General features: G+C 42.0%; 1 protein-coding gene across 5 annotated transcripts; it reads left to right on the top strand.

Annotated features, from left to right (window-relative positions):
* The first annotated feature begins 556 nt into the window (after nucleotides 1-556).
* On the top strand, nucleotides 557-27,359 carry DAZAP1 (DAZ associated protein 1). Of its 5 annotated transcripts, XM_037384526.1 has the most exons (13): nucleotides 614-786; nucleotides 6,875-6,915; nucleotides 7,381-7,547; nucleotides 7,855-7,920; nucleotides 8,551-8,661; nucleotides 10,761-10,809; nucleotides 15,398-15,480; nucleotides 18,830-18,983; nucleotides 20,443-20,472; nucleotides 20,899-21,039; nucleotides 21,921-22,103; nucleotides 24,059-24,147; nucleotides 26,343-26,626. In XM_037384526.1, exons 1-12 carry the CDS (start codon nucleotides 755-757, stop codon nucleotides 24,136-24,138), a joined length of 1,137 nt encoding a protein of 378 aa, XP_037240423.1. In that variant the 5' UTR covers nucleotides 614-754; the 3' UTR covers nucleotides 24,139-24,147; nucleotides 26,343-26,626. The 5 variants fall into 5 exon arrangements, with proteins under 5 accessions (XP_037240424.1, XP_037240423.1, XP_037240422.1 ...); XM_037384525.1 differs by lacking the exon at nucleotides 24,059-24,147 and having other exon boundaries at nucleotides 615-786; nucleotides 8,554-8,661; nucleotides 26,343-27,359; XM_037384524.1 differs by lacking the exon at nucleotides 24,059-24,147 and having other exon boundaries at nucleotides 616-786; nucleotides 26,343-27,359.

The raw sequence follows: 27,359 nt of genomic DNA, 5'->3' as shown, positions 1-27,359 counted from the left end.
GCCATGCACACTGGGGCTGTGCTGTGCTCCAGGGCCATGCACAGGGCTCTGGCCCATGCTGTGCTGTGCACTAGGGCCGTGCATGGTGCTGTGCCCACACCATGCCATGCACTAAGGCCATGCACTGTGCTGTGCCCCACGCCGTGCTGTGCCCCACGCCGTGCCGTGCTGCAGGGCTGCTCGGGGTGCTGTGCCCCACTCCGGGCTCCGCACAGCGCCAAGCTCCGCGCTGCGCCACGCACCAGGCCACGCACAGCGCCGTGCTCCATCCTTCCCCCCCGCGCACGGGGCTGCGCTGCGGGGGGGCAGGGCGGGCACCGGGGGGCTGCCGGGGCGCTGGGCCAGGCACCGATCCGTGCCGGGGGGGCCGTGCCGTGGCCGTGGGCCCCGCCCCCCACCCGCGCGGCGCCAGGCACGGCGGCCGCACGTGCTGCGGGAGGACTGCCCTTCCCGTCGGCCCCCGCGCGCCGCCCCGCCCCCGCCCCTCCCTGGGCGCGGCCCCGGAGACCCCGTAGCGAGGGCAGGTGCGCGCGCAGCGGCGGTTGGCGGCGCTGAGGGAGCGCGAGCGCGCGGCGGGGGGGCCGGGCCGGGGGCGGCCGTTGCGCAGCTCGGGAGCGTGGGGGGGGGGGGGGAACGGGGGACTGTCGGACCGGCGAGGAGAGTCCGCCCGCAGCCTCACGACCTGCCGCTGGTGCCGCCGCCGCCGGAGAGAGGAGCCGGGCGCGGCCCCGGATACCGCCGAGGAGCCGCCGCCATGAACAGCGTGGGAGGCGCCGACGAGATCGGGTAAGGGGGGGCGGCCGCCTGAGGAGGCGCCGGGCCGGGGGAGCGGCGGGGGTCCGGCCCCTCCCCCCCTTCCCTGCACCCTGAGGCGCGGGTCGCGCCGGGGCTCCCGCCGTGCGGGGAGAGGTGGTGGGGGGTGTGTGTGTGTGTGGAGGAAGTCCCGTCCTGGCCGGTGTCCGCCGCCGGGCCCGTCCGCCATGCTGGGCCCCTGCGGGCCGGGAGGCTGCCCCCCCCGTCACGTGACCGGCCCGCGCCGGGCTGCGGCGGCAGGTGCGCACGGCCCAAGGTCACCCGCGGCGCTTCCCGCGCGCTCCCGGGAGCCCGCCGCCCCGCGCCGGGGGGGTGCACAGGCCCCCCCCCCCCGCCCCTTCTCCCCTGGTTAACGACGGGAAGGGGTGGTGAACCCCCGGGGACTTTGTACCGGGGGCTCATCGGTGCTGCCCCGCGTGTCCCCGGTGGGGCCGGGGCTCCTGGCGAGGTGGGGGGGGGGGGGGAGACGGATGGGCGGGGGGGCGGCAGGACAAAGGCGGCAGCCGGGGGCCACCGCTCACCCCTCGCCTCCCTCCCCCGTGCTGCAGGGGAGCCCTTGCGCTGCGGGTAGCTGCCCTCCAAACTTCTCCTCTGCTGGCGGATGCCACCCGCTAGCTGCAAGCTGCGCTTCAGTCGGGTTTTCCAGAGCCTCTCCAGAGATTTTTTTTTTTTTTTTGGCTTCTTCAAACTGATGGCTCTAATCCTTCGGAGATGTGTTCAGTATTACAGATTTCTTCTGCACATTATCTACTGGGCACTGCAGTACATAATACTTCAGTGCCCAGTGGCATTTCAATTAGGAGACTGCAGGCTTGGCACGTTAGACCTGAAAACGGCAAAAATAAAATAAAAAGGTTGTCTGCTCCGCTTCCGCTACAAGTTTTGGCATCGAATATGCACGTCATAACTGATCACCTTTTTGGAAACTAGAGCAGATGTGAACCAGTCATCGTTCTTGTCCTGTCTCCAGCGTGTAGTAAGCCGCTTATTGACTGTGCGCATTCTTAATTTGTACAGTCTTAAAAATAGGAGAGGCAGGGTAACTGTTTTGAACAGGACATGCTGCTATGAACACACATATTGCACAAGGCATGTTTAAATATGTGGGATTTGCTCTGAAAGTGTTTTTATTTGGTCCTGGGCCTTAGTCACTGTCTAGTGCCTTAGGAAAGACCTGATGAGCAGACTTCTGTGTGCTGCTGTTCTTGCAGGCTGCAAGTGACTTAGGGAAATATTGTCAGCTTTCATGCTGAACAGGACTGGCTGTCACAGGGCACTGTCCCAGTTGCAGACTGATCCTTCTGAGGTTTAACCGGATCTGAAAGGCTTGGATTTTAATCAGAAACAGTAATTTGCTTTTTTTTCCTCCTCCAAAAGTGCTCGAATGGAAAGGTGAAAGCACAGAATGAACTCTGTTTTGGTCAGCAGCCGCCTATGGTTGGGTGAAGGAAGTTCTGTTTTGAAAGCTGTTGTGAGATGCAAGTGTTAATAGGAAGTTACAAATTTAACCGCTTTTCTAGACAGATTTTAAGTGAAGAAAAAAATACAAAGGCCATAGGCCTTGCAGTCGTGTTGGTATGAGTAGGTAGGGCTTTGCGAGTGTTATTTGCTGTAATTAGGACTTGGGACTATTTTGGGTGAAGGAGAGGTGCTGAGCTTGAGATCCTTCTGTCCAGCAGCATGTAGATGACTGGGACTGCACTAAGAGAAATGATAGATGCTAATCAAACTGCCGGATTATTTTATGTAGGCAAAGAGTTTGTGCTTTTGTTGAGTTTCAGCACTTTTAAAATACCTGTGCATGCTTTTTTACTAATTCTGGGATTATCTGCTTCAGTGATGGATAACATTTATGGGAGAAAAGAGTAAATTAGCAAGTGAAATTTCGTCAGGAAATAGCTGAAGTGGAACATGTGGCTTCGTGAAACTTGGTTAAAACTTATGACTCTTCAGAAGCTGCAGTACGTATTATTCTGCTTCCCACTCCTGATCCAAGCGCTGTGAGGAATACTGCTGCTGCTGCCTCAGGTGTGCTCTGTCTGCTGATGCCTTTCACAGGCTGGTGTACTGTGCACACCGTTGCACAGCTCGCGGTGGAAAGACAGACTTGCCGAAAGAAACGGGCCAGTGTTTTGTGTTTTCACCAGGCTTGTGCTGGGGAATTGCTTTACATTCTGTTGGGTGTGGACTACAGCATCCTTCTAACACTATGGTCTATAAATACCTAGCTTTTTTGAGGTGTGCATTTTTGAGGGTGGTGCAAATAGGTATGAGGACAGTGATCTCAGCAGGCTGAAACTGATAGCATGATTTTAATAACCACCAGCCCATAAACTGTTGGAACAAAAACTTCTGGGAGGCAACATATGTAAGACCTTACCAGCGGGCTGATGATGCAAGTTGTGTGCAGGGAAATGAACACTCACCTCGTGTTACTTCATACAGCTGTTTTGCATCTGACAGCTGCTCGTCCAGTACAATGCTGCATCTAGATTTTTGTGTTAGGTAGGGAATAGTTAATTCTTGCATTTGCTCAGTGTGTTCAAACCAGTCCCTGGAGGAGTTAAAGGCAGGGTAGTCCTGGCTTTTGGCATTCTATAGTGTGCATATAAATAGGAGCCATGTATTTACATACAGCTGCTGTAGTTGACCTTAGGCAACCCAACTTTTTTTTGGTTTAAATGTATGTAGGGTGACTACAAATAATTAATGATGGCACTGGAAGGTTTCAATGACCTTAACTGTGGGGAGTCCTCTGTCCCTGCAGACAACTTGATGTTTTGTCAGAATGCAGCTAGTATTTTAGATTGATCTTACATAGATTGATCTTACATACCACTCTATCAAATTTAGTTAAAAAATAAAATAAAACAATCCTAAATGTGGTTGGCCTAGAAAATGTAGCTAACACACAGTCACGGGCTACATCAAAACTTTTAATTGGAATATAACATTAGATCAGTTATTTTTTTCTTTGCTATTAGGAAATAAAGTCACTTCCTTACAGAACTTTCTTGTGCTGTTATTTTTAGGAAAAGTAAGAGCACACAGATTCGTGTGGAGGCGCAATGTAAAGCAACAGTTGTGGAAGCTACCAGGGAGTCTGAGTGTGCTGACAACTGTTGGGTGAAATTTGGCTGTTACTGGAAAATGACCTGTTGCTAAAAACTGGCTGGTGTTGAATAAGCTCCTTGAACTGCTGCTGGGAGTGAGCTCTTGGCCAGCGGAGGGAGGTGGGGGTTTTCCTACCCTTGAGAAAAACTTCATCATCATGAAACATGCAAGTAGAAAACAGGCCTGCTTTCAGAGAGGTTTGATAATGGATGTAATGTCCTGCTTGTGCTATTATCAGATGCATTATCATAATGCAAGAACAGATGCAACCGCTGTCTTCTGCAGTACTGTGAGGGCTGTACTTTCTTTGCCTATTACCAGTTCAGTTATTTTCTAGCCTGCTGAAGAAGATGCTTTGATCTGTGCTTAACAGTTGGTCTTTTTTCTTAAAGTCAAAGCTTATATCACCTCTCAACTAGTGATTTAGGAATAAAATTTGCCTGGATGGAACAAGACTTGTAGGTGCTGTGTAATACTGAATTTAGTCACCCCTTGTTTTCACATGTAGTACACCTGCACTCTTGGGATTGGTTTAGTCACTGTTGGCTGTTGTATAAGGGACAGGACATGGTGCCATATCACAGAGAAATGAATCGGGAAGGGACTGCTGGTTGCATCTGCAAGCTGTCCTGCTGTGCAGGACCTTCTTGTTGCAAGGCTTTCCTTTCACTGATGCTCCCTGTGTGCTAGCACAGCTTACTGACTGGGGAGGTGGTAGTGGTGATGGGGCGGTTTTCTTACTGCAGTTAGCTGCTCCTGAAAAAAGAGGGTGAAAGGAAGTTTTAGTTTATTTTTTTTTAAGGAGAATTTCAACTTTCCCCGTTGAAGTGAAGGTGCACCAATTCCCAGCCTCAGCTCAGCTGTATTAGGATATGTCTGAGGGCGAGTAGAAGACAAAACAGAGTATGGTTCCTCTCTTCAGGGACTGATAAGAGAAACAGAGGGCATCCTCCAAAGCTACACTATTCCCAGCACTTGTCTGTGCAGACCCATAAAACTATTAACAGAAGACCTTTTGAGTTGGTGCTTCTTGCTGAAAAGGGCCAAATGTTGAGGTGGCTTTGAACTAACCTTTAATTACAGAGTAAATTACTTTGCATGGAAGTTTTGTAACACAATAACATTGATAAAGAGTTGCAAAGCAGGCAGTCTGTCTCATCTCCCTGCTCCTCTTTGTGCACTTACCCAGCTACTTCGGTGTGCTCTAACACGAAATGGTACGGATTTGGATGCTCTTCTAGAAGATGAGTTGATTCGGACTTGTCTTCGGTTTTAAGCATGGAGTTTAGTTTGGGTTTTAGCCATGACTTTCTCATCTATTTGGAGATATCTCTAAACTAGATTGTAAAATGATTTCACAACTAATTGCTGAATTAGTGCTCCTCTGTTATTTAGTTCTTGCCCTATGAGTTTGCCTTCTATCTTAGACTTGAACCTGGTAGTTCTACTTTTGCTTTCACTGAACTAGAAGATAATGGTAGACAAAAGCGATTCTGACTCATCTTTCTAGGTGAGCAAGGGAGTAGCACATAAAAGGAATGGATGAAGGTTTTATGTTTGTTTTAATCAGCAGTTTAAGGACTTTTCTTTACCAGGACAGTACTTTGAGAACACAAGGAACCCTGAGGGCTGACTTAAGCTTTTTTGATCCGCTTTCTGTTTTACCCAATTATGCAGCTAGAGAACAAGTACAGAAATTTCAAGTGATGCCTGAATCCGACCATTGCATGTAGTTCAACGTTCCCTCCCGTGGAGTCTGTTTCTTTTAGCTGCGGTTCCCATTGGGCTTTGACTTTCTGGCATGTGAAAGTTAGCCACATCATCCCAGGACAGGCGCACTTATGTTGCTGCTTATTTGTAAGTCAGTATTAAATAACTTGAACTGCTGGCATTCTTTTTCATTTGGTAGTATCTGTTGATGTAGGGGATAGTAACATGAAGTGTGCAAACTTCAGTCTGGTGTTACTTTTGCTACAGTATGTGTTAGAAAGAGCTGCAGCAGCTGTGTTGCGAGTGTATTTTTGTAGAAAACTTTTTAAACTAATTTTGAATGTCAGTTATCTTTCTGGTAACATTCAGTGTTAGGTAGCAAATGGATGTAGGAGAGCCCAGCTGTTCTTCTGTCTTGGTTTTGGAGGCCTAATGCAAGACTATATACATCTCTTGATCCTTGGTCTGGGATTAGAGCAGTTGATGGAACAGGCTTGGGTATTTAAACTAGGATGTCTGGCTTTCTGTCAGTTTGCTTTATCTCAGAAGTTTTGGATTTTGTTTTCATCCTTAAATTGGAACTACACGGACCCTGCAGCTGTTTTCTTCTGGTTCTCAGAGTTCTGTAAGTAACATAGAGCTGATGATCCAGTCCTTGACAGGAGTCCAAACATCCCCTTTTAACTTCGAGGGTGGGGGTTAACCAGGTAGAATGACTTTATAACTGTGTTCTTGGATAACTTTTCAAATTCCAAATACTTTCCTGAACTATGAGGTGTTCCATGCTAGAACTCCTTTCTGCCCCAAAAGAGCAGGTAAATGTACTTACTGTTATGTTCTGTGTTGGTTTTTTGCCTTCTGGCCATTGTAATGATTTCTCAAAGCAATGCTCCCTTCTCAAGTATCTGGAGATAAGAAGTTTGGAGGAACCTGGGCTTTTCTGATATTTTTGTCCTCTCTTTGCATAAAATAATAAAATGTGTTCCTGTAGTAAGCTTACAATCTCTGTTCATGCTTGTGGGACACAGAACAGATGCTTCAGTTTTATGTGAATCTTCGTGAAACGGAAAGTAGCTGTCACAAAGAATAGTGGATACTGGTGAGGAACGGACTTTGTAGTATCTTTTGGAGGCCTCAGTACTGCCAGACCTCTTCAGAATTAGCTGACATCTGTCTTAAATAAGATGGAAGCATCTGTTGTGTAGCATCCTAAAACTGCTGTATGCTTCATTTGCAGAAAACTGTTTGTGGGTGGCTTGGACTGGAGTACGACACAAGGTAAGCTATGTATTCTACAGTCGTTGAGCCAGGCCTTTGTGAGCAGCAAAACAATGTACAGACACATAGCTTTTCAACAGACAGTACTGTGGTAGGAAGGTTTGCATGAGGTTGTACTGCCGCCTTCTTCTATTAATGCATAATATTTTCTGTGGAGAGAGTTCAAATATGTGTTCATCACTTTTGGGTTTATATTTTCAATCAGTGTTTGGTACTGAAGTTTTTGTCAATCCTCGGAAGATGACAATTTTTGATCGTTGCTTTGCCTACGATACTGCTTTCCTTCTGCATGGGTAGAAATAAACCATTATATACCATTTGTTTAGAGGAAGTAAAATGTAATAGTTTTCAGAAGATGAGTTTGAATTTGTTTAGCTGTTGGCTTATCTTTTGCCTCATAATTGCAAACACAGCCTAAAGTTCTTATCTGGTTCTGTTTAATACATGCTTTTTGTTTTTTAACAGAAACTCTTCGTAGCTACTTCTCCCAATATGGAGAAGTTGTAGACTGTGTAATAATGAAAGACAAAACAACAAACCAGTCTCGAGGATTTGGATTTGTCAAATTTAAAGATCCCAACTGTGTGGGAACAGTACTGGCCAGTAGACCTCATACGTTAGATGGCCGAAATGTAAGTTGCTTTTGTGGTTTTTATTTTTTCTGCTTCAGAACTTTCTGCTCCAGACTGCTTTAGAGATCTGTTTTAAATTCTGGCTGCTTATTTGCAGACTGGATAGTGTACAAGTTACGTGGTTGTTTGTTTTAATTATTTATTGTAAGACAGCTTTAACTCAATTATTTGTGTCACGTTGTAGAAGTGATATATTGACAGTAGCTTTGATCTGAGGAGCTGGATTTCAGCAGTGCTGTGTCAGCTGCCATTGTTTTAGAACCATATTCTGCACACTGAGATCTGACCAAACTGGAACTTCTTCCAGATTGATCCAAAGCCATGTACACCTAGGGGGATGCAACCAGAAAGGACACGACCGAAGGAAGGATGGGTAAGGAAAGATACTTGGTGTATCCTGCCTGTTTTCCAAGTTTCGGCTTACCTCCTAGCAGCTTAATTGAACTCCCTTGGATTATATCCATGCTTTAAGATCAGGAGTTGGTATGCAGGCCTCGAGTGTAAATTTTATTTCTGAAAATTGTCTTTTACTTAGATTTCCATGGTAAGACTCCATGTACAATACAGTGTTAACAAACATTTTGTGTTTGTGTCAGACTTGGTTTGTGGGTGTGGTATTTTCTTAAGCTCTTAGCAGTGTTTTTAGTTGAGTTCCTCAGATCTTGAAACAAGTGGAAGTACACTCGCAGGACTGATGCTTTCTTCCAGCCTACTTCACACCCTGCAGGTTAATATGATTTCATTATTAAATCAGTAAATGACATCAGAACACAGCCCATTGTTCTCCAGAAGATCAGGAAACTGAGACAGGGTTAAAACTGCAAACACTAGATTTCTGAGCTCTCAACATGCAGTTGGTTCGTTTTAATGACTGGGAGACTTCGAGCCTGGACATGGCTCCCCCTCAACTTGCAAGAGACTATTGTTGATGTTTAAGTGTTAAATGATAGAAGTAGTCAACTTTATTGTCCTTCTGACTGAATTTTTTTCCTCCTTGATTTAGCAGAAAGGATCCAGGAGTGATAACAATAAATCAAATAAAATTTTTGTTGGTGGGATTCCTCATAACTGTGGTGAGACAGAGCTCAGGGAATACTTCAAGAAATTCGGAGTGGTGAGTCATTCAGCATGATGGCAGTTATCAGTTGGTTGCAAGATGCTTTCCTTCCCCGCTGCCTTTTCTCAGATTTTGTCAAGCTTTCAAATTTTGGATTAATTTAGACAAACTGCTGTAAGGACATACTGAAGCATTTTGTGATAAAGTGTAGTAAACATTCATCGTCTCGAAATGTATCTTGCGTTTGTCAAAAACCTGTTGCTTCGATACATAACTGACTTTGCTGCTTCTGTCTCCTCTTGTTTAAGTCTACCTGATGCATTATTCTGTCCCATCTTGCAAAAACACCTGAGCTGAGTTGGCTTAAGAATAATTTTTTCTCTTTTTCAATTGATAACTTACAGCTTGGTGATTAAAAAATTGTTGTTGAATTTTTATCTTTTGGGAACAGCGAGTATGTTCCAAGATCCTAGTCTTTGACTACCTGTACAGATAGGTTAATTTCTGCAGTCTCTTGCCATTATTTTGGTAACAGTAGTTGCTTTTGAGTCATCATCTGGAATCAAATGAGTTCTTTTGTCCCTAGAACCTCTGTTCTAGAGACAAACTACTACTCATGTTATGCACCTGTTTTTAATTCAGTTTGTAACCTTAGACTGAAATGACTATATTTTCTGATTTTTTTTCGGTTTAATTTTAATACCCATTTATCACAACTATCATTGCCTCTTTAAGATGGTAAACTATTGAACTAAATTAGTGAATTCAGCTGTGAGTAACTGTGAGAAACTTCAAGACTGTGCCAGTGGATGTGAACATGCCATCTTTGAGTGGCATTTAGCGTGTTATTCTGATACTTTTTTTTAATCACCTTTCTCTAAAATATCTTCTTAGTGGCAGTAAAGGATTTGCTGATTCTTTCTCCAGTGGCTAAGTTTGTAACAGTACTGTATTTAAATTTGGATTCAGATAATTTTTTTAAAATATAAAAGGCAGTGGCTAACAACTGTTTCATTAGTTTGAAAGGCTGTGGTAGATTTGTAAATAAAAATGAGGGAGCATGTTCCACAGCTGTGGAGCATAATTTCTAAAGGCTGTTCCTCACAGACTTTTGGCTTTCCAATTCTGACCTCTGGATGGCTGGAGAGATACAGGGTTATGTTCCACCAAGTGTAGAAGGCAGCAGCCATTAAGTGAGGTGCCTTTAAAAGTAAGTAGTAGAACTTTAACAATAGTATAGAGATTGGAGAGTCTATATTACGTTTTCTAGCTGTAAGTAAAAGGCGAATTTGTGTCAGATTTTAAGCTAATTCAGGAGATTCTAGTAAAAAATATCTGAAGATTGACTTGAAGGTGAAGATGTGATGCCATGAGGTCATACACATTTTGTGACCACTTTTCTGCACCAAGACATTTAAAGGTAGTTCTTTCGACTGTTTTAATATTGCCTTTGACATAAATGTTACGTCTCTGGTTTTGTTTAAATTGTAGCTCAAACTGGTGCTTATTCTGAAAAAAATCTTGAAGCCCTCAAACAGTGCCTTTTCTGTTGTGTTTTTTTTGTGTGTGTGTGTTTTTTTTTTTTAAGTTAGAATCACAGTGATACTGGTTATCCATAACTTACAATATTTTTTGTAATGCTACATAAAGCATGAATTTATAACTTGTACTCTGTGCCACACTGATATTCAAGTAAGTAATTCAGAGAAGCTGTGCAAATTCTTAAATGTGTTTGGGGTTAAAGCTGCTTTTCATGATAGTGAAAATGTTTAAAAATGGAAAAAGTAATTTTTTAAGAAGCTACACTGATGAATAGTATGTTGAAAAACAGAAAACTTTTTTTTTTGTAGGCTATAGTGTGGGTATAAACAGTGTAGTGACCTTAATGCTACATTTAAAAATTTAAGTGTGATGAGACCTTAAAAAGCCACAGTGTAGCAACTTTTCAGAACAGATGAACTCGGGCTTTTCTTAAAACTCCTGTAAAGATCAATATTCCCAATTTGTTTACACTGTGCTAGGACAGTCTGATATTAATGGCTACATTGAGCATTTAATTGTGCTTTGTGGATAGAGTGCGGGAAACCAGCCTGTAGTAACTGTTTATAACACTCCCCTGGTAGCACAGTTAGTAGAATTTCCCTTCTCTCTTCCAGGTCACTGAAGTTGTAATGATCTATGACGCAGAGAAACAGAGGCCCCGAGGTAAAGGCTGATCTAGTTTGTCCTTGAAATTTCTTCATGCTCTCCTATAGTCAGATGGCAAACTATTTCACACCATCAGAAAAGGTAGACTTTTTTTTTTTTTCTACGTTGCCTCAGGAAAAAGAATAGTTCACTGGGCAAATATCACTTCAGCTCTAGACTCTTCACCTACAGCTTTAGTTGATATCTGTGCATTTAAACATCAGATGTTTCATGTTCATTTATGGGTTTTTTTCCTAGTTTTTTTAGTTGAATGAAATTTGATTCTCAAGCCGCTCCTGTGGCTTAAGGTGCTTAAGGAGGGGAAAAAAAATGAGCAGACTTCCCTCCTATTCCACATGAAAGGTATGTTGATGTCTGTAATTGCATGGGGGGGATACTCCAGAGGACTTCTGAACATGAGACTAGAGCAGAATCCATCCACTATATGCTTTTTGTTTTGTTTAAATGGCTTCACTTAAAATTAAATAAAAACTACATAAAATAATTCTGAAATATATGTATATATTTTTTGATTGGGACATATAATCCCTGTATGCTAGGCTACTTTCTAAAAGGGGAGGAAAAAAAAAAGAACTGGGAGTTTCACTAGACTATTTAATCAAGTTGGTAACCTTTGGTCAAAATATGAAGCAAGTTTCATGTCATCCACCTTCCATTGCATCTGTCATCTGTTTGACAATTAAGAGGCAATATTTTAAATACGTGAAGCTTAGTTGCACTGACCACCTTGTAGCATGTTCTACATGCTAGAGAATAGTTTGCCATCTGAACTTTCATTTCTCTTCTGACTCATTATTAAGAAATATATTCTTCATTTCATATTTATTAAGCTGTTAAGTCTTAGTTTTATTTTTAATTTAGACATACATTTAGTGACATATTTAAGTGTTTCATAGTAAAGTATGGTAATGTTAAGTAAGTTCTTTTTTTTTTTTTTTTTTAATTTTCTCTCTGTGAATTGTTTGACTGTGATTAACGATATCTCTTTAGATTTCTTCTCTCTAGGTGATAATTTATCACAGAGGTACAGGCCAGTTCCACAGTCAGAGGAGGGACGGGCTTTGTCTTATATTGGAGTGTAAACGAAGTTTCAATATATTTGTTTTTTTGTTTTCTTGCTTGAGCTATCTTAACTGTCTTTCAGTAGACACCTTTTATTTAAGCAGAACTTAAATTCATCTGTTGAAATGCTCTAGAGCATCTGATTTTTAACTAGAGGAGGCAGTGGAGACAAAGATAACGGAATATAATTTGTGGCCGAAGTTCTGAAGTATTTCAGTAATTATTGTATCATCTAGATCTTTGTAATATCCCAGCCTTACAGCCTCTGAACAAAAGGTACTAAAACCATCATGCCTGGTTTGGGTTAATCCTAGTCACAATTAATGGCTTCTCTGCTTAAAGCTATTAAAAAAAAAAAAGTTAATAAAGAGGGCTTTGGGTCCACTTAATAGCTGGTAGCTTACAGCAGAAGTGACAGATGTGCAACAGGTTTGAAAAGCTGTATCTGTCTCCATCCTGTGTGCAGATGTCCTGCAGAATACTTTCTCCCTTAATTCATCTGACTTCCTAAACAGGGTTCTTGAATCCTGATGCTCTGGCTTTCATTTTTGTTCTGTTACATTCTTTCATGTAGCGTGGTAACTAACAGTCATCTCCAAAAATGGCCTTGCCTAGTCCCTGGGGGTGTGCTAGGAAAAATTCCTCGTAGTTTGGATTTGGTACTCCTGGTCATGCATCCCAGAACACATTTTCTCTTGCTTTCTCTTTCTGCTCTGTATTCTGTTGCAGAGAGTGCTACTCAATCTATACACTTGCCCTTCTAACATGATACCTAAATGACTGTATATTTATAAAATTTAAAAGGCCAGTTCACTGCCATCCTCTACTCACACTGTTCTGAATTTTGCATTCTTCCGTTAACGTTACCATCCTTGCATTTTTGAACCGCATGTCATTTTACTAGCTTGCTGGTAGGAGGAGGGAAAAACTATACCTGTTACTAATCCCTGCAGCCTTCGTCTACCTTCAGCTTCTCACAAGAACGCTGGGAACCAGATTATCGGTTAGTGTCAGATCTACAGCGATGCCCTTGAGGAGCTGGCTCTGTGTCTTCGAGTACCCGAGTTGTCTTTGCTTACTCGCAAAGTCCCTACCTACTTTTGTTAGCTCTCCTGCAAGCAGTGCTTTCATCAGAATTCTTCTCACAGTCCCAAGTATAAATGCAGCCAACCTTGTTACATCTTAAAAGAAAAAGTGGCTGTGGAGCCTCTGCTTCTCATGCGTTCTATTCTTGGCTAAACCAACAACTGTGAAGTAATTTACAGGTTCTTGCTGTGTTTGTTCTCCTCTCCCCCTTGGCTGCAAACCAGCGTCATTGTTGTGTTTAGTAGTCCACTTGGATTCCTGCTAAATGCAATTAGTTTCTCTAGTCTTCAGTAAAGTCGTGTCCTCCAAAAAATAAAGCTACTGGATGATAGACTTCATCACTTCTACTGTATTTAAAATTTCATGTTGTTGGGAATTTTGCTTTGTATTGTACTCTGATTTCTTCACTGTTCCTTATCTTGTGGTGTTTGACCCTTTTAACTGCCCCCCCCCCCCCCTTTTTTTTATTTATTTTCCCTTTACTGGCTTCCTCAATGACCTCTTATCCTCCTTCCTTCTCCCCCTCCAACCCCCATCCCCTTACCACAATCTATTCCTCTCCTTCATTCTTCTTGGAATTGAGTTAAACGAGCAACCTTCCTATGTAGATGGAATCAGTTGTTTTTCTTCCCCATGTCTTTTTAGATAAAGGCTGTAATACTAAATGTGTGATTTAAATACAAATACCTTTCTTTTGGCTCTAATACTTAGATTTCTAGTTAACGTCAGACAAATATATTGTGATGAAATGCTGCTCTCAGTTTTGAGGCTGCTTTCATCACAGGTCAACAAAACTTCGTTTATACTGCCAGTCTCTTGTGTGTGGGAAATGCTAAGTTTTTTCCTTTTTATTTTAAGTTTATTTTAGTGATGTCTTTTGCTCTTGTTGCTGACAGCAGAATTTGACCTGCTGCAATCTATTTTGGCCTGTATCTTTGTGTATTTTTTTATATATAAACTTTCTCTACAATAGGCCTCTTTGGGCTTACCCAACCGAGTTGGATAAGCTTAGAGAGACATTAACTGTTATAGATACTGTATTTCTGTTTAACGCTTTAGAGCAATATATGGCTGCTGTCAGCACTAGCTGCAAAGCAAAATGCAAACCAAGGGGGAAATCTTGGGTTTCAGAAAAGCAGAAATGCATCCATGTTCCATATGCTTTTGATGCCGCACCTCGTTTTTTCTTTCTAATTTTTATTGCTCTACCGTTAGCTAATATAAAGAATGGCACAATTTATGTACTGCATGTGTTCTTACCTTTCCTGGGATTTGGTTGTAACACCAGCAGTGAGTGGTTGATGGCATGAACCAGCCTCTGCGTTCTGTGAAATTAACCACTATTTTGCCACTCTCTCGGCAGTATCAGCAGCTACAACCTAAGTGCAGGGGTTCTCAAAGTGTAACCTCAGAAAGTGATTTAGTCCTGGGGCTTTGCCTCTTTTTTTTTTCCTCTTTTTTTTTTTTTTTTTCTTTCTCCTTTTTATTCCAGTGTCTTCTACAGATATCAGACACTCCCCTGCAACCTTTTAAAAAGCTGCTGGATTCAGCTGAGCCACCACCACTGAGGGCTGTGGTCAGATAGAAGGGAATGAGCCACCCTTGGGGATCTGGAGCAGTTAGTAGCAATGTCTTGGGCAAAAAGAGGGACTCAAAAGTGTTGCATAGATTTTTCAAGAGAAAACCAGCAGGAAATATAAGAAATAAAACAGATTAAGGGATTTGATGGCAAGTTAACTGCATTCTGTATAAGCAACACTTCTTTAGTTGGCAGGGGCTGTTGTGTGTGGAAGGAGTAATGTCTGTTGTGCTTTTTCTAAGGTGTGGAAAACTTGAGAACCTCTGATCTAGGTTGTTAGTTTCTGAAGCTTCTCATTCATCCATGGAGTGGTAAAATTTTTCATGCTTTTAACAGCTACATTTCAAAGACGACGTTCTTATTTTCCATGGGAAATATTCCCTAATTGGAAGGTGGGAGAAGGGATGGGAGGAAGTTGCTTTGCAGCTTTGGGGAACAGGGACATAATAGGTTTTCCTTGGGAACCTAGTCTGAATCAAAGATAGGAGCAGCAACTTGACTTTAATCCACTGTCCCACAAGTATTTTGTTTTTAATTGTGGCACAGTTAGATTTATAACTGAGTACTTTTTTTTTTCCCCATTTCCTGGTAGGTAGGTTAGGAATAAAATCAAATTAAAAGATAGTTAACAAGCTGAGTTTGTAAAGTTGCATGTGTGAAACCAAGATGGGGCATTAATTGCCTAATTACACGAAGTAAATTGCAATTTTCTCAGATTGACTTTCTTTGAAAATTTAACACAAGCCTCGGTTATCTGAAACCCCTGCTTGAACCCTTGGTCCGCCCCTAATACTGTTCATCATCCTGTTTTGTGTCACAACACCCTGCTACCTTGATTCACTCTTCGTCGTTGGCTAGGTTTTGGATTTATTACTTTCGAGGACGAACAATCAGTGGACCAGGCTGTCAACATGCATTTTCACGACATCATGGGCAAAAAAGTGTGTAGTTGTAGTTTTATTTTACCTTAAGAAAGAACCAAGTCTTGGGCAACTAGCAATTTCACTGGTGAATAAAACTTCAAAATTTATAGGCTGGAGAGCACGTAAGTCCAAATTCGAGGCTTTATCCATGAAGGTGGGGAAAGTCTTCTGAGTTTGCTTAAGTGGGTGAGGGAGGCAGTTAGCTTGTGTTGTAGCCCGTAGAGGAGAGAGATCTTGAAAGCCTGAGAACTTAGGCTGTGGGCTGTTTTGTTTTGGGTAAGGCCTTGTGCTTACAGACCTGGGGGGTTGCTCTGCCTGAGTGTAGCTTACCAGTGAATTGATGGTGATTGCCTTTGTTTTGAGCACTTTTTTTTGTTTTGCAAGGATGGAAGTTAGTTGTTCGGAGCTGTTTGAAAATCAGAATCCCAATGAAATCAGAGTTGTTCAAGGCTTGGTTTAAGATACCACTCCTTCAGATGTGTATTTGATACTCAAATTTTGAGGTGGTGTGAGACGATCTCCTTTATGTAATCTTAAACTTGAAAAGAAAAAAAAAAAACATCATGAAGGATTGGTTTTTTAAAAAAATTGGGTCACTTACTGTGAAACTTTGATACAAACCCACGTACTCTATATAGTATTTAACCACAATGCAGTTAAGTGACCTCTGGTTGTTTCATCTTCATACTGTGTTGTCAGCAAATGGATGTTTGATAGGGAGGCATTTTTTAGGCTAGCTTTGATGTTACTGGGTAAGGAACCTGCTTCTACCTGTGGAAAAACACTAAAAGCAAAGTAAATTGTTGCAGGACACCCAAGTCTTATACAGAGAGAATAATAACTTCTTAAAGAAAAATTAACCAGAGGAAGTTCTGGTAAATCTAAAGTCCTAGCAGCTTTCCAGTATATCCACAGTTTTTAAAATAAGCATTAAAACTGCTGACCTTAGAGTGAATAGATTTTAAGGCAACGTGAGAACAGTCACTTTCCTTAAATTATTGTGCTGTATAATTTTGCATTATATTTTGAAGTCTCTATGTACTGATACTTCACAAGCATTTATTTAGCTAGCAGGGGATACATTCTTGCATGTTAGTGGAATTTTGGTTAATTATGCAGAATATAATGCTTTTTATTTCTGTGAACTTGTTTTGGGGTTGAGGGGTGGGCTGACTTCCTAATGATGGAAATGAAGAAACGTGCTTGCGTAATCAAGAACATTAGCATATGTTCTTGATTACTAGTATTTTCCTCTTGTGAGCTGCTGAGCATTCCCATTTCTGAGCAGGTGTACTGACAGCAGTAAATTTACATTGGTATGTGTATGAATTACCTATATCCTACATACATCCTGGGCTCTTTCCTTGGAATTGCCTTGTACTTAGGCGAACCACTGAAATGAGAGGTCGTATCACAAAGCAGCATGCTAGATATAAATAGGAACAAAGGACAGTGCTGGAAAAGTGTGGAGAGCTGTGTGTGAGCCTTGGAAATGTCACCTCTTACTGTCTGCTTTCAGAATATGGTGGTGCTAATTCAGAGTTCTTTGTTGTTTCCCAAACAATCTCAGTTCCAAAATGAAATAATCTATTTTTGCCGTTTTTTTTTTTTCCTTTCAATGACATAAAAAGCAGAAATATGCAGTGTTTTATTAGCTAGGAGCAACAGAGATGCCTCATTTCTTGGTGTAAGCTGGGCTTCAGACAGGTGTAGAATTTTAACCTCAGCACTAAGAATATTGCAGAGGGATTTTTCAGTCCTCAGTTTGGCATTTCACAGCTTCTAAATGTGCACTGAAAAATTAATGGGAATTCTTCCACATAGCTTAATGAACTCCAGATACTCCGCTTTCTTTCATTGACTAATAATGCCTACTTTAAAAAATGGTATCTCTCTTTTTTTTTTTTTTTTTTCAGTTAAAAAGGTATTGCTGAAATGAATCCATATGTTGTTGAAAGGGGAAAAAAATTAAAATTGCAAGAAGGACTCTGCTTTTGTTAGCAATAACTGAATTCCCTCAAGGCAAATGTGTTAAGACTCATTAATTTGAGTCCTTTGAAAAATTCCCTTGATTCCTCTCTGGAAGGGCCTTCAGCTGACAGAGATTTGGTTACTGTCATGTCTAATGTCCTTGGGGCATCTGCAGTGGGGTGGGGGTGGGGGGCTTTGTCCTTGCCTTGTGCCTGTTTCCTGTTTGTTCTCTGACATGAATGGTTTTTAAGACATGGCAGGAAGAATTCTGAGTACTTTATTTTCCATACTACTCAGGCCCATCGATGATTGAGATTTATTTTCTTTGTACTCTGGCACCCATTAAAATTAATCATAAAATAAAAAAGACTTTAATTCAGCATGCATGAGTGCTGAGAGTGTTTCATTAAATCAGAATCTGGATTTTTTTTTGAGAGAGAGATTTATATTGAATGTGCAGCTTATTTTAAGTAGGTCAAATGCACTTATTTGATGGCTTGGAACACTAGGACATTTTATCTTTGAATAAAATAAGTTAAGCACTGTGGCTTACTAATTTTAAAACCAGGAGGGCTTTTGTCACTGACTTAACACAGTATGAAGATTTGCTTCTTATTGACTCAACTGTCCATTTTTATTACTTGCATGTTTGTTTACTTTTTTGTTAGATGTAATGTAAGATTCTCTTATCACATCCATTCCCTCTGACATTGTTTGAGTTAATTGAGATTCTTTAAGCGTTAGCCTGGGGAAGGTAAGTCTTTATCTTCCATTAGACATTTAAATAAAATCTTAAGTTTAAAAACAAACAAACAAACAAAAAAAAAAATCAACCAAACAAATGTGTGTTTCTCAGGTATGAGCAGAGCTGAAATTGCAGTTAGATGGGGTGGGTTTAAACTGTAACTTTCAAATGAACCCCAAACATGTTTGTATGGTTAAAGCATTAGTACCCTTTTTCAGAGCGTACTCTTTACTCAAAGTTCTTTTTTAATGGCAAACGTCATCTTTGTACCTCCTGCCTTAAGTGTTAAATTAGTATAGAAGTAATTTAAAAGATTATCCTTGTTTTAAGTGAAGAGCCGTTGTAAGAGGGTACTGCTGTTTTAAGATTAAAGCCGATGAAAACTGTACTATGATGAAACAGAAGTGATTTGTAGGATATGTTTTTCTTGAAATACCTCAATAGTAGGACTTGTAACATCTTACCATCAAGTATATTGTACCTGAGAAACATTTTAAATTACTGGCCTTAAGTTTAATAATTATTTAAGTATTTAGACATAAGTCATAAGATGCTAAGTGTAGTCTTAAGTGTAATTAAGGGTGTGTGTGAAGGGAAGGGGGGTATATTAACCCACACCATCTCTCCTAAATGGTGACTCTGTTTGTTTAGGTGGAGGTGAAACGTGCAGAACCTCGGGATAGTAAAAGCCAAACTCCAGGGCCGCCTGGTGCCAGTCAGTGGGGAAGCAGGATCATGCCAAGTGCTGCCAACGGTTGGGCAGGGCAGCCCCCTCCGACCTGGCAACAAGGATACGGCCCGCAAGGTACAGCTTCAGTTGTCTCACGGTGTCTCCTTTGCAGCTTACTGGTAATTTGGCTTTCTGGCAAATGATGGTATTCCCAGGCTTATCAATGCTGTTGCCCTGCTGGATTCCTGAGAGCAGAACTAAAATTCCACGTGTCAGACCTTCCCAAGTCTGCTGAGATTGTTCCTTCACTTCTTTTCCCAAAAAACCTGGTTTCACAGGGCACAAGTCAGTGGGTTATGCCGAATCTGGCATGTGTCCCAGGTGGTGCTTTACCCGTTTGGTTTGGTTCTGGCACATTTTTTGGTAACGTGGAGAAGGTGTTGAGCAAGCTCAACGGCTCAAGTTATGGCTCCAACTGCGGGATTGTGGCTTGCATGAGACCCTAATGAAGATTTTTGTCGGAATACAGGTTTTCAAGGATGAGGCAGTTTCAGAGGAAGTTCTAAGTAACATTTAAAAGGGATGAGAGGAAAACAGATGGTCTTCTCTTTGGATTTTATTGCTTAATGTAGCCTGGAAAGATAACAAGTGGCTATGGGGTAGCAGTGGTGCAGGGGAGCACTTACTGCGTATAATTTTCTTGATTTAGCTTGAACCCTTCAGGGCTGAAAGAAGCAGCCGCATGTTTTGGTTTGGTGGCTCTAATTCACACAAGGTTTTGGAGATGGGATAAATGCGCTGAGTTCCTCCGAAGACAGTTTTGATAACTTACAGAGAAGTATGGTGGTATATGAGTTGTGTTTGACATAACAGAACTTACTTGTTCTGATATGCGAAATTTTCACCTTGGGGGGCTAAAAGGAGTGTCACTGCTTCATCTGTTGCTACTGCTGACGATACCTCAGTGGAAGGATTGTTTGTTTCCCTGTGGTGCTTATTAACTTGAAGGCTGCAGCTGAGGTTTTGACACACTGCATAGATGTGCTAATCTGCGTCTGTGCACATTGAGAAACTAGATGATTTTCAATGTGGTTATTTGTAGAGAAAATGATATCTGATCTACTGGAAAGATTAATGTAAAACATAAATGCATTTATCTTTGCATTCATTGTAGCATTAAGATTGAGATTATAATGATGTTATGGTTTAAAAACTTCAAAAGTAACTAGGATAAACCAGGTAGTATATCAAAAATGCTTTGGATATGTAGTGTGCTGTGTTTTTACTCTTTATACTAGAGTTTTTGTACTTGGTATGCTTGCAACTCTTAAACGCTCCATCTGATTGGAGTTTGGGGACCTCTGTCTCTTCTGTGCGTTATTTGCTGAATGATTCGGAGTCTTTCAAGAAGTGCATATTCAGAAATAGACCAAGACTGTTCCTTGGACTATAAAAATAAATCTCTTAAGAGACACTGGGTGGATATCCAGCCTATTCCAGAGCCCAGAGCAAGATCAACCTTCCTTTAAATCATTCCTGTTTCATAGCATAAAGCTTTAATGCCTGTGTAAGTCGCTTTTTTGTTCTGTTTTAGGGATGTGGGTGCCAGCTGGACAGGCAATTGGTAAGTACATTATATGGGACCGATTTTAAAAGAAAAATCCTACTGAGAGAGGGTGTGGTTTCTTTAAGAATTCACAGTGATTTGTGCATTTCTGTGGTATTGAACTTACATTTAAAAGCTTGATTGAATTTGTCCTGAAAGAACAAAAGGTAGTGTATTCTTAACAAATCAGTAATGAAAGCTGACATACATCCTGCTGTTGCCAGCCACACTAATTTGTTATCAAGGAATTACATTCTAAACTGCAATTATTTACAGTAGGGATACTTGGAGGAGTAGTATTTCTCAAAGTAAGAATTCATAGAAAGCTGAGACTGCGTCTGAAATCTGTCAAAACAGCTTTACCCCATCTAGAGGATGCTGACTTAAGCAGCAACTTCTTGTTATTAAAGGCGCTTTGGTTCTTGGTTTCTTTTCATTTTCTAGGTGGATATGGACCACCTCCTCCAGGAAGAGGAGCCCCTCCACCACCACCACCTTTTACCTCATACATAGTCTCTACACCTCCAGGAGGATTCCCACCTCCACAAGGATTTCCACAGGGCTATGGCACCCCTCCACCATTTAGTAAGTGACCTACAGGATTTGAGTATAGTCCTTCACCAAATCCAGTTTTCAGCTTTTGCTCACCTTTCTGTGGATGTGGATTTTCCATGTCCGTCCTCCCCATTTTATCTATCTTTAGAGGTTTTGCCTAGAACCTATATTCTGGGCTATAATAAACTATGTAAGTATTTTTGTCAGTGAGTTGGGTTATTTTTTGTCTTGGGTGTGGTAATGCTTTACACTCTCTAGTTCAAATCTGTGTTGCTAAACAAATCTACATTTATTGTAAACCCCTTTTATGGCATCTGAGAGAGAAGTTAGAGACTACTGCATGATGACCTGGGCTAGAGACAGGCTGGGATTTTCAGAGAAGCTTAAGGACTTAAGGTCACCACTGGCACTGGAAATGTAAGCAGGATTTTAGCACCTACTCCGTCAGGCCGCCTTTTGAAAAGTCTGGTCACAAACCTGGCTTAAAAGAGAAGGCGGAAAATAGCACCCAGTTATCTAGAGCTACTTGTTCTGCTACAAAGAAACTGTTTGGGATATCTTTTTTTTCCTCCTAAGATGTTGAATAATACGGCTTCCTCCTCATGTCTGTGAGCACATAGTTTGGTCCCTACTTCTACTTTATCACTTTCGCTTTGCTGGCTGCTCATGTGGCTGCACTCTTCCTATGGGGTGAGATTTTTCACGTCAGAAGGTGTGTTAATGGGGTCTTTTAGGCACAGTGGTTGCCAGAGTGTGAGAGTAAACGTATGGTCAGCTGTAGATAACAAACACTTTTGTTTTAATAGACTTGTAAGTGTCTAAAAAATTGTATTGTACTCAAAAGTCAAGCAGGAAGTCAGGGTGGTGTTTACCTGTGCCTTTTCACATGTTTTGTGTTTTCCTTGTTTCAGGTTTTGGTTATGGTGCTCCACCTCCTCCACCTGACCAGTTTGCCCCACCTGGAGTACCCCCTCCACCTGCCACTCCAGGGGCAGCACCACTAGCTTTTCCACCACCACCACCACCATCTCAGGCAACTCAGGACATGAGCAAACCCCCAACTGCTCAGCCAGAATTCCCTTATAGTCAGTTTGGTAAGTAACTTATATAAAATAAACTCAGCTTGATCTTTCTCCCCTTCTTGCTTTTTTTTCATACTGGGGTAGAAAGTCGGTGTTCAGAAAGAGTTTGCTAATGCTGAAGGCACTTTCTCCAGGATGGGAATGCCAACCACCAGCTTTCAAGCGATCCTTAAGTCATGCAGTGTTCTAGCCAGAGGGTATTTTCTTAACTCTAAACCATTGCTCATATGCTGTGAAATAGTCTTCAGAGATTTGTGCACTGGTAGGATAAGTTACTGATTTGTGCTCTTCCTGAATCTGTAGTTAAAACTTTTTTTTTTCTCCAAAAGCTTCACAGAGCTTGTAGTCAACTTTGTGTAACTGACTTTGATCAGGTTAGAGAATAGACTTCAAGAGAAAGAAGAGCATGGAGAGACAAGCAGTACAGGGTACAAGAATCCAAGCTGCATGCCTTTTCCTCCCTTCCCCCCATTCCTTTCCTGTCTATTTCAAGTTACAGTTCTGTCAGAAGCGTGTAAAACTTAATTATGCTATATAGATAACTGTTTCAGATGGCCAATAGAATACATTGATGTAAAATTTTCAAGGCAGGCAGGCAGCACTACCAAAAAAACCCCAACCCAACCCTAAAGTTGCTAAGACAGGTGCTTTTGCTCCTGTGTAAAATGTCTGTTCCTCCCTGTGGAACCTGCGAGGGAATTCTCATCTTGTTCTTCCCCTCGGCCCTGTTTTTGACCAGTGTTCTCCAAAGAGCTCTCTGTGGCATACTGCCTTTTTTTCAGGGATTGTAATTGGTCATTTTTTACTTCTGAAGTGTCACTTTTGCATGCAGTAGGCCCGTGGATTAAGACTGTTCCTACCTGAACACATTCTCCATGTGTGTTAGTGCCTGCCTGCTTCATTTGAAGTCTTCATTCTGAAGCCTACAGAAACTCTTTCAAAATGAACACTTCATAAAGTTATTTAAATAGATACTCTTCAAAGTTCCAAAAATGTAAAACAGACTCGGAAGGAAGATCAGTCTTTTAGATGTCTTTATAAAGCAAGCATATGATCTCATGTTGATGAATTTGAAATGTTTTTAGATTTGTTTGTTATAAACAGAGTTGCTTTCATAGCGAGCTTTGCCCTTGTGACTCAAGAGGAAGTTTCTCTCATCTTGCCAAAACTTGTCTCATTGCAGACTCTTTTTTGAAGAGGGGTTGACCCTACTAAATAAAGTATAGGTCCATGTACAATCATTTATATTCTGCGGGGAGATATTTGTGATGTGTTGGAAGTTTAGGAAGAATCTGCCATCCAACATTGTGAAAAACTGGGGAGGGGGCATCCCAGTATTTGGTGTGGATGGAACCACTTGCCTCTTGTATATTCCAGGAAACCTCTTTGCCAGTGAAATACTTCAGGTATTCTTAGTCTCTTAAGAGTGCTGGGTAGGGGGGAGGAAGAGGTGTGTAGTTCTGCATTTTGAGGAAGAAGGCTAAGAAGGTTAGTTGTTTACACAACAACTGTAGTTAGTCTCCCACCTCAGTGTGTAGAAAGCTGTTACAAGTGCTGACAGGGGTGGAGGTATTTAATATGCCACAGTACCAAGGAATCATTCACCTGTTCATAAAGCTATGTGTAAAATCTTTTAAACTTTTTAAAGGAGCTTCTGCACTTCATGTGATTGCAAATTTGTTAGCAGTGTTGCTGTACGATAGGCAGTCTGGGTGACCTGCATGTCTTTACATAAATGTATAAAGCTTAGGGGCTTTAAAGAGGCACTGAGTTATCTAATCATTATGGCATTTTAAGATTTGTCCTGGCTTGACAGCATCTTAAATGCTGCTATGTTTGCAGCTAGGGTGAATGTAAACACAAGTAAATGAAATACTAACATGGGTGTGTCTCCCTCACCCTGAAAAATTATCTCTGTACAGGGCTCTCTTGGGGTTCGTCACCCTGGTCTCCTCATTTCTTACTAGGGCTGGGTTCCTATTCTCAAGACCCTTCAGGCTACGCGCCAATACTTTGTTTACACTCTTATGGTCAGGCTGAGCAGTGAGAAGCCTAGGTAGGTGGTGCCTCTTTACAACCAATGCTCTTGATGTATCTGCGTTTGGGAAATTAACTTGTGTTTCTTGCAGGGTCTCTGTTAAGAGGGTGGTGGTGGGGGAAGCGACGTGACTCAAATGTTTACTTTCGTGAGTTAAGGGCAATACAGTTCTTTCTGTTCATTAGCTGGCTGAAGTGAAAACTCACAGCTGAGGTACGAATGACGCTGCTCTTCGCTTCCCAAGCTGCTGCGTTGGTGAGGCTTTTTCCCGTGTGTAATTGAACTGAGCTCAGGTTTTAAGCGAGGAGAGTAAAACCCTAATGGTTGGCACGGCTCGCTTAGAGAACAGAGGCGCTGGTGCAAGCTGAGAGCTGCAGCAGTAATTAAGAAAGCAGGGCAAAGACAGTATGTACTTAAATGTCTGGCCGTTCAGGTTTATGTTGTAGGTTTCATTTGTGATAAACAAATTGAGAGCTGTTGTTTCCACCACTTAATGTTGTAACACTGCAGCGTAGGGTGAGAATAACTTGGGGTTTTTTTCCTGCTCTGAGCTCCACCCCTTGGCAAACAATTAAATTGTATTTTTGGTTGCCTGCTTATCTCTGTCTGAAAAAATAACTGGATTAGCATTTTAAGCTAATAGACGCCTGTGATAGATGCGTTTTAATGCTCATTAGTGGTAGCAAGTCCTGAGAGACAGGCAGAGCTTGAAATTGAAATACTGGAGACATGCTAAGAGACTTTGTTTTGGATTAAGAGAGTTAAACCTGCTTTAAGCCTGCATAGAGAGAAGCAGAACTGCGGAAATGTGCTTAGTAATTAGGATTCTTAATACCATCTTTCTTAGCAGAGGCTTGCACCGATGCCACTATTATGATTAAGAGTTGTATTTAATTATGGGAACTTTCATTAAATTTCTCAGTGTTCTTAATTTACATCTAGTTGTCTTTTTGTGTTGGCAGCAAGAATTCCAGCAAGTCTTCAGTCCTTCACCCTTTCTCCCCATCACCAAATTCTCCTTACTCTAAACCTATTCCGAATCCGGTCTTTGGCACGGATTACGTTGCAGAGCGGTGGCTGCAGCTTTGCTGAGTAGGCAGAAGGACAACATGGCAGGAGACAAGGAGCATTTAGTTCCTCAGATTGAGAAAGAACAAGATAAATGTTAACTTGCAGCATGCATTAGCATAAAAACTTCAGTTGAGGTGCGGTACCTCTTCAGGCTTAAAATTAACTGGGCTGGGATGCAGTTGGTGTCATAGGGGACGTAGGAGAAGGGCTTTACGGTTGCTTACTGACTGCTGCTTCTCTGTAGCTGGGTTGGGAGTGTTGGCCACCATCTGCGGTAGCAACAGGGTGTCAGCTTCTGAAACGGAGCGTTCGTTTTTTTGAACTTGCAACAAATACGTTTCGGCCTGTCTGTGCAGTGAGTTTTGGGGGAAGATGTTGGGTCTTCCCAGGGGCAGCTTTGGGCCAAGGGCTCTGCTCTAAACTATGACGGGTGCGGTAGTTTCAGCCTTTTGGATTCTGCTTTGCCAACTTTGCCCCCTCGTGTTTCAATTTATGTTTTTTGAATTGAGTGTTCCTTGGAAAAAAAGGCTGATTAGTTAATAAAATGTTTGGACAGAAGTACTCTGGGTTTTTTGAAAGGGAATTTAAGATTGTCTTCTCCAGTGTGTCTTTTCAGCGAAGGAAGCTTTTTGACTGTCCAGGGAAGACGGTGAAGCTGACTGTGCAGTGCCAGTCCAGTAACTCTGTGCAGTCAGCCTGAGGTGCTGCAGTGTAATAGCTGTGAGGTCTCAGGAAAAAATTCCTTGCTACTGCATCTCTGCTGAGCCTGACAGTGCTAGTTTTTAGCTAATAACCCAACCCAAAGAAATGAAAAATAATATTTGGAATGAGCTGACAGCAAACCTGCAAGCCACTTCAAGCTTCTGAACAGCCGTAATGTGATAGTGTCGCTGCCAGTCTGGGTAGGGTTATCTCAGAAGGCAAAATTCATGCTGTTCCTGCTTACCTGTTCGGTTCTGTGTAGAGAAGGTGATTTGTAAGGTCAGTTGCGAGAACTGGAAGCTGCTGCTCATCGTAACATGTGTGTTCCTGAGGCTGGGCATGGAGGGAGGGGAGCAGCACCAGGTTTTGAATTTTCGCCTCTGTTGTGCGTGTGGGTGATCTGGAAGCTGACTCTGCTGCCTTTTTCCCTTTCTCCCCAGGGTATGGACAAGACTTGAGTGGTTTTGGACAAGGTTTCTCTGATCCCAGCCAGCAACCCCCTCCCTATGGAGGCCCCTCGGTGCAACCATCAAGTGGCCCACCTGCAGGAGGAAGTGGGTTTGGACGAGGACAGAACCATAACGTGCAAGGATTTCACCCTTACAGGCGCTAACGTGGGCTGGCAATCAGGGAATTCTGTCCACACAGGGATGTCTGGTACCAGCCGAACCCAGGAATCCCAGACTTCTGAACTTGTGACAATCACATACTTGATGGAAGAAAAACCTAACAACATTTTTTTTTTTTTTTTTTTTTTGGGGGTGGGGTGGGGGAAGATGGCTTCTGAAGGCAAAGCTGTGGGTGTTTGGACTGCAGTTTTTAAATATTTTCCTTTCTCTTACCCATCAGCACAAATAAAGAAAATGTCACTGGTTCAAACTACAGGGTTTTAAAAATGTCTTCAGCTTTAATTCAAAACTTCAGGTTTCTTTTTTTTGAAATTATTTTTCCTGAGCCTTTGTTTTACCATATATTGTAAACTTTTATGTTTAAAAGAAAAAAAATATATACATTTACAGATTGTGAAATTTTTAAGAGAAATTTTCTACTATGTATGCTGGCTTATTTTTTAATTTAAAACAGGGTTTCCGTTAGCACTGTTGGAAGTGAGGGTAAGCTGTGACCCCTTACTCCTGACATTAGTGGTGGGGTGGATGGTTCAGAAACTCTGGGAGTTAAAAGAAATCTACTGAGTGTATTTTGCTTTTGTTACCTGATGGTATAGAACTGGTAACAAGGCAGGTGCAGACTTGTTGACGCACAGAGTCACTTATGAAGCATGGTGTTAGAGCTGCGCTTCAAATGCTTTCAAATCCTCTGTGGATTTCATTAGGGGTTAACGGAGGCCTTGTTAAGATGTAGATTTCCCTCAGGCAAAAGGTTTAGGTGCATTTTGCACTAACCAGTGATTACCCCTGGTTTGAATAAAGAGAAGTACATTTGGATTAGAAACACAA

The sequence above is a fragment of the Falco rusticolus genome, chromosome 4 (genome assembly GCF_015220075.1).
Source record: "Falco rusticolus isolate bFalRus1 chromosome 4, bFalRus1.pri, whole genome shotgun sequence".
Lineage (NCBI taxonomy): Eukaryota > Metazoa > Chordata > Aves > Falconiformes > Falconidae > Falco > Falco rusticolus.
This window is presented reverse-complemented; position numbering and strand designations above follow the sequence as displayed.

Coding starts and splice junctions, on each gene's coding strand:
- DAZAP1 (XM_037384524.1), top strand. CDS start 755: ATGAACAGCGTGGGAGGCGCCGACGAGATCGG. Junction 8,662..10,760: donor ACTTCAAGAAATTCGGAGTG/GTGAGTCATTCA, acceptor TCTCTCTTCCAG/GTCACTGAAGTTGTAATGAT. Junction 18,984..20,442: donor ACAAGGATACGGCCCGCAAG/GTACAGCTTCAG, acceptor GTTCTGTTTTAG/GGATGTGGGTGCCAGCTGGA.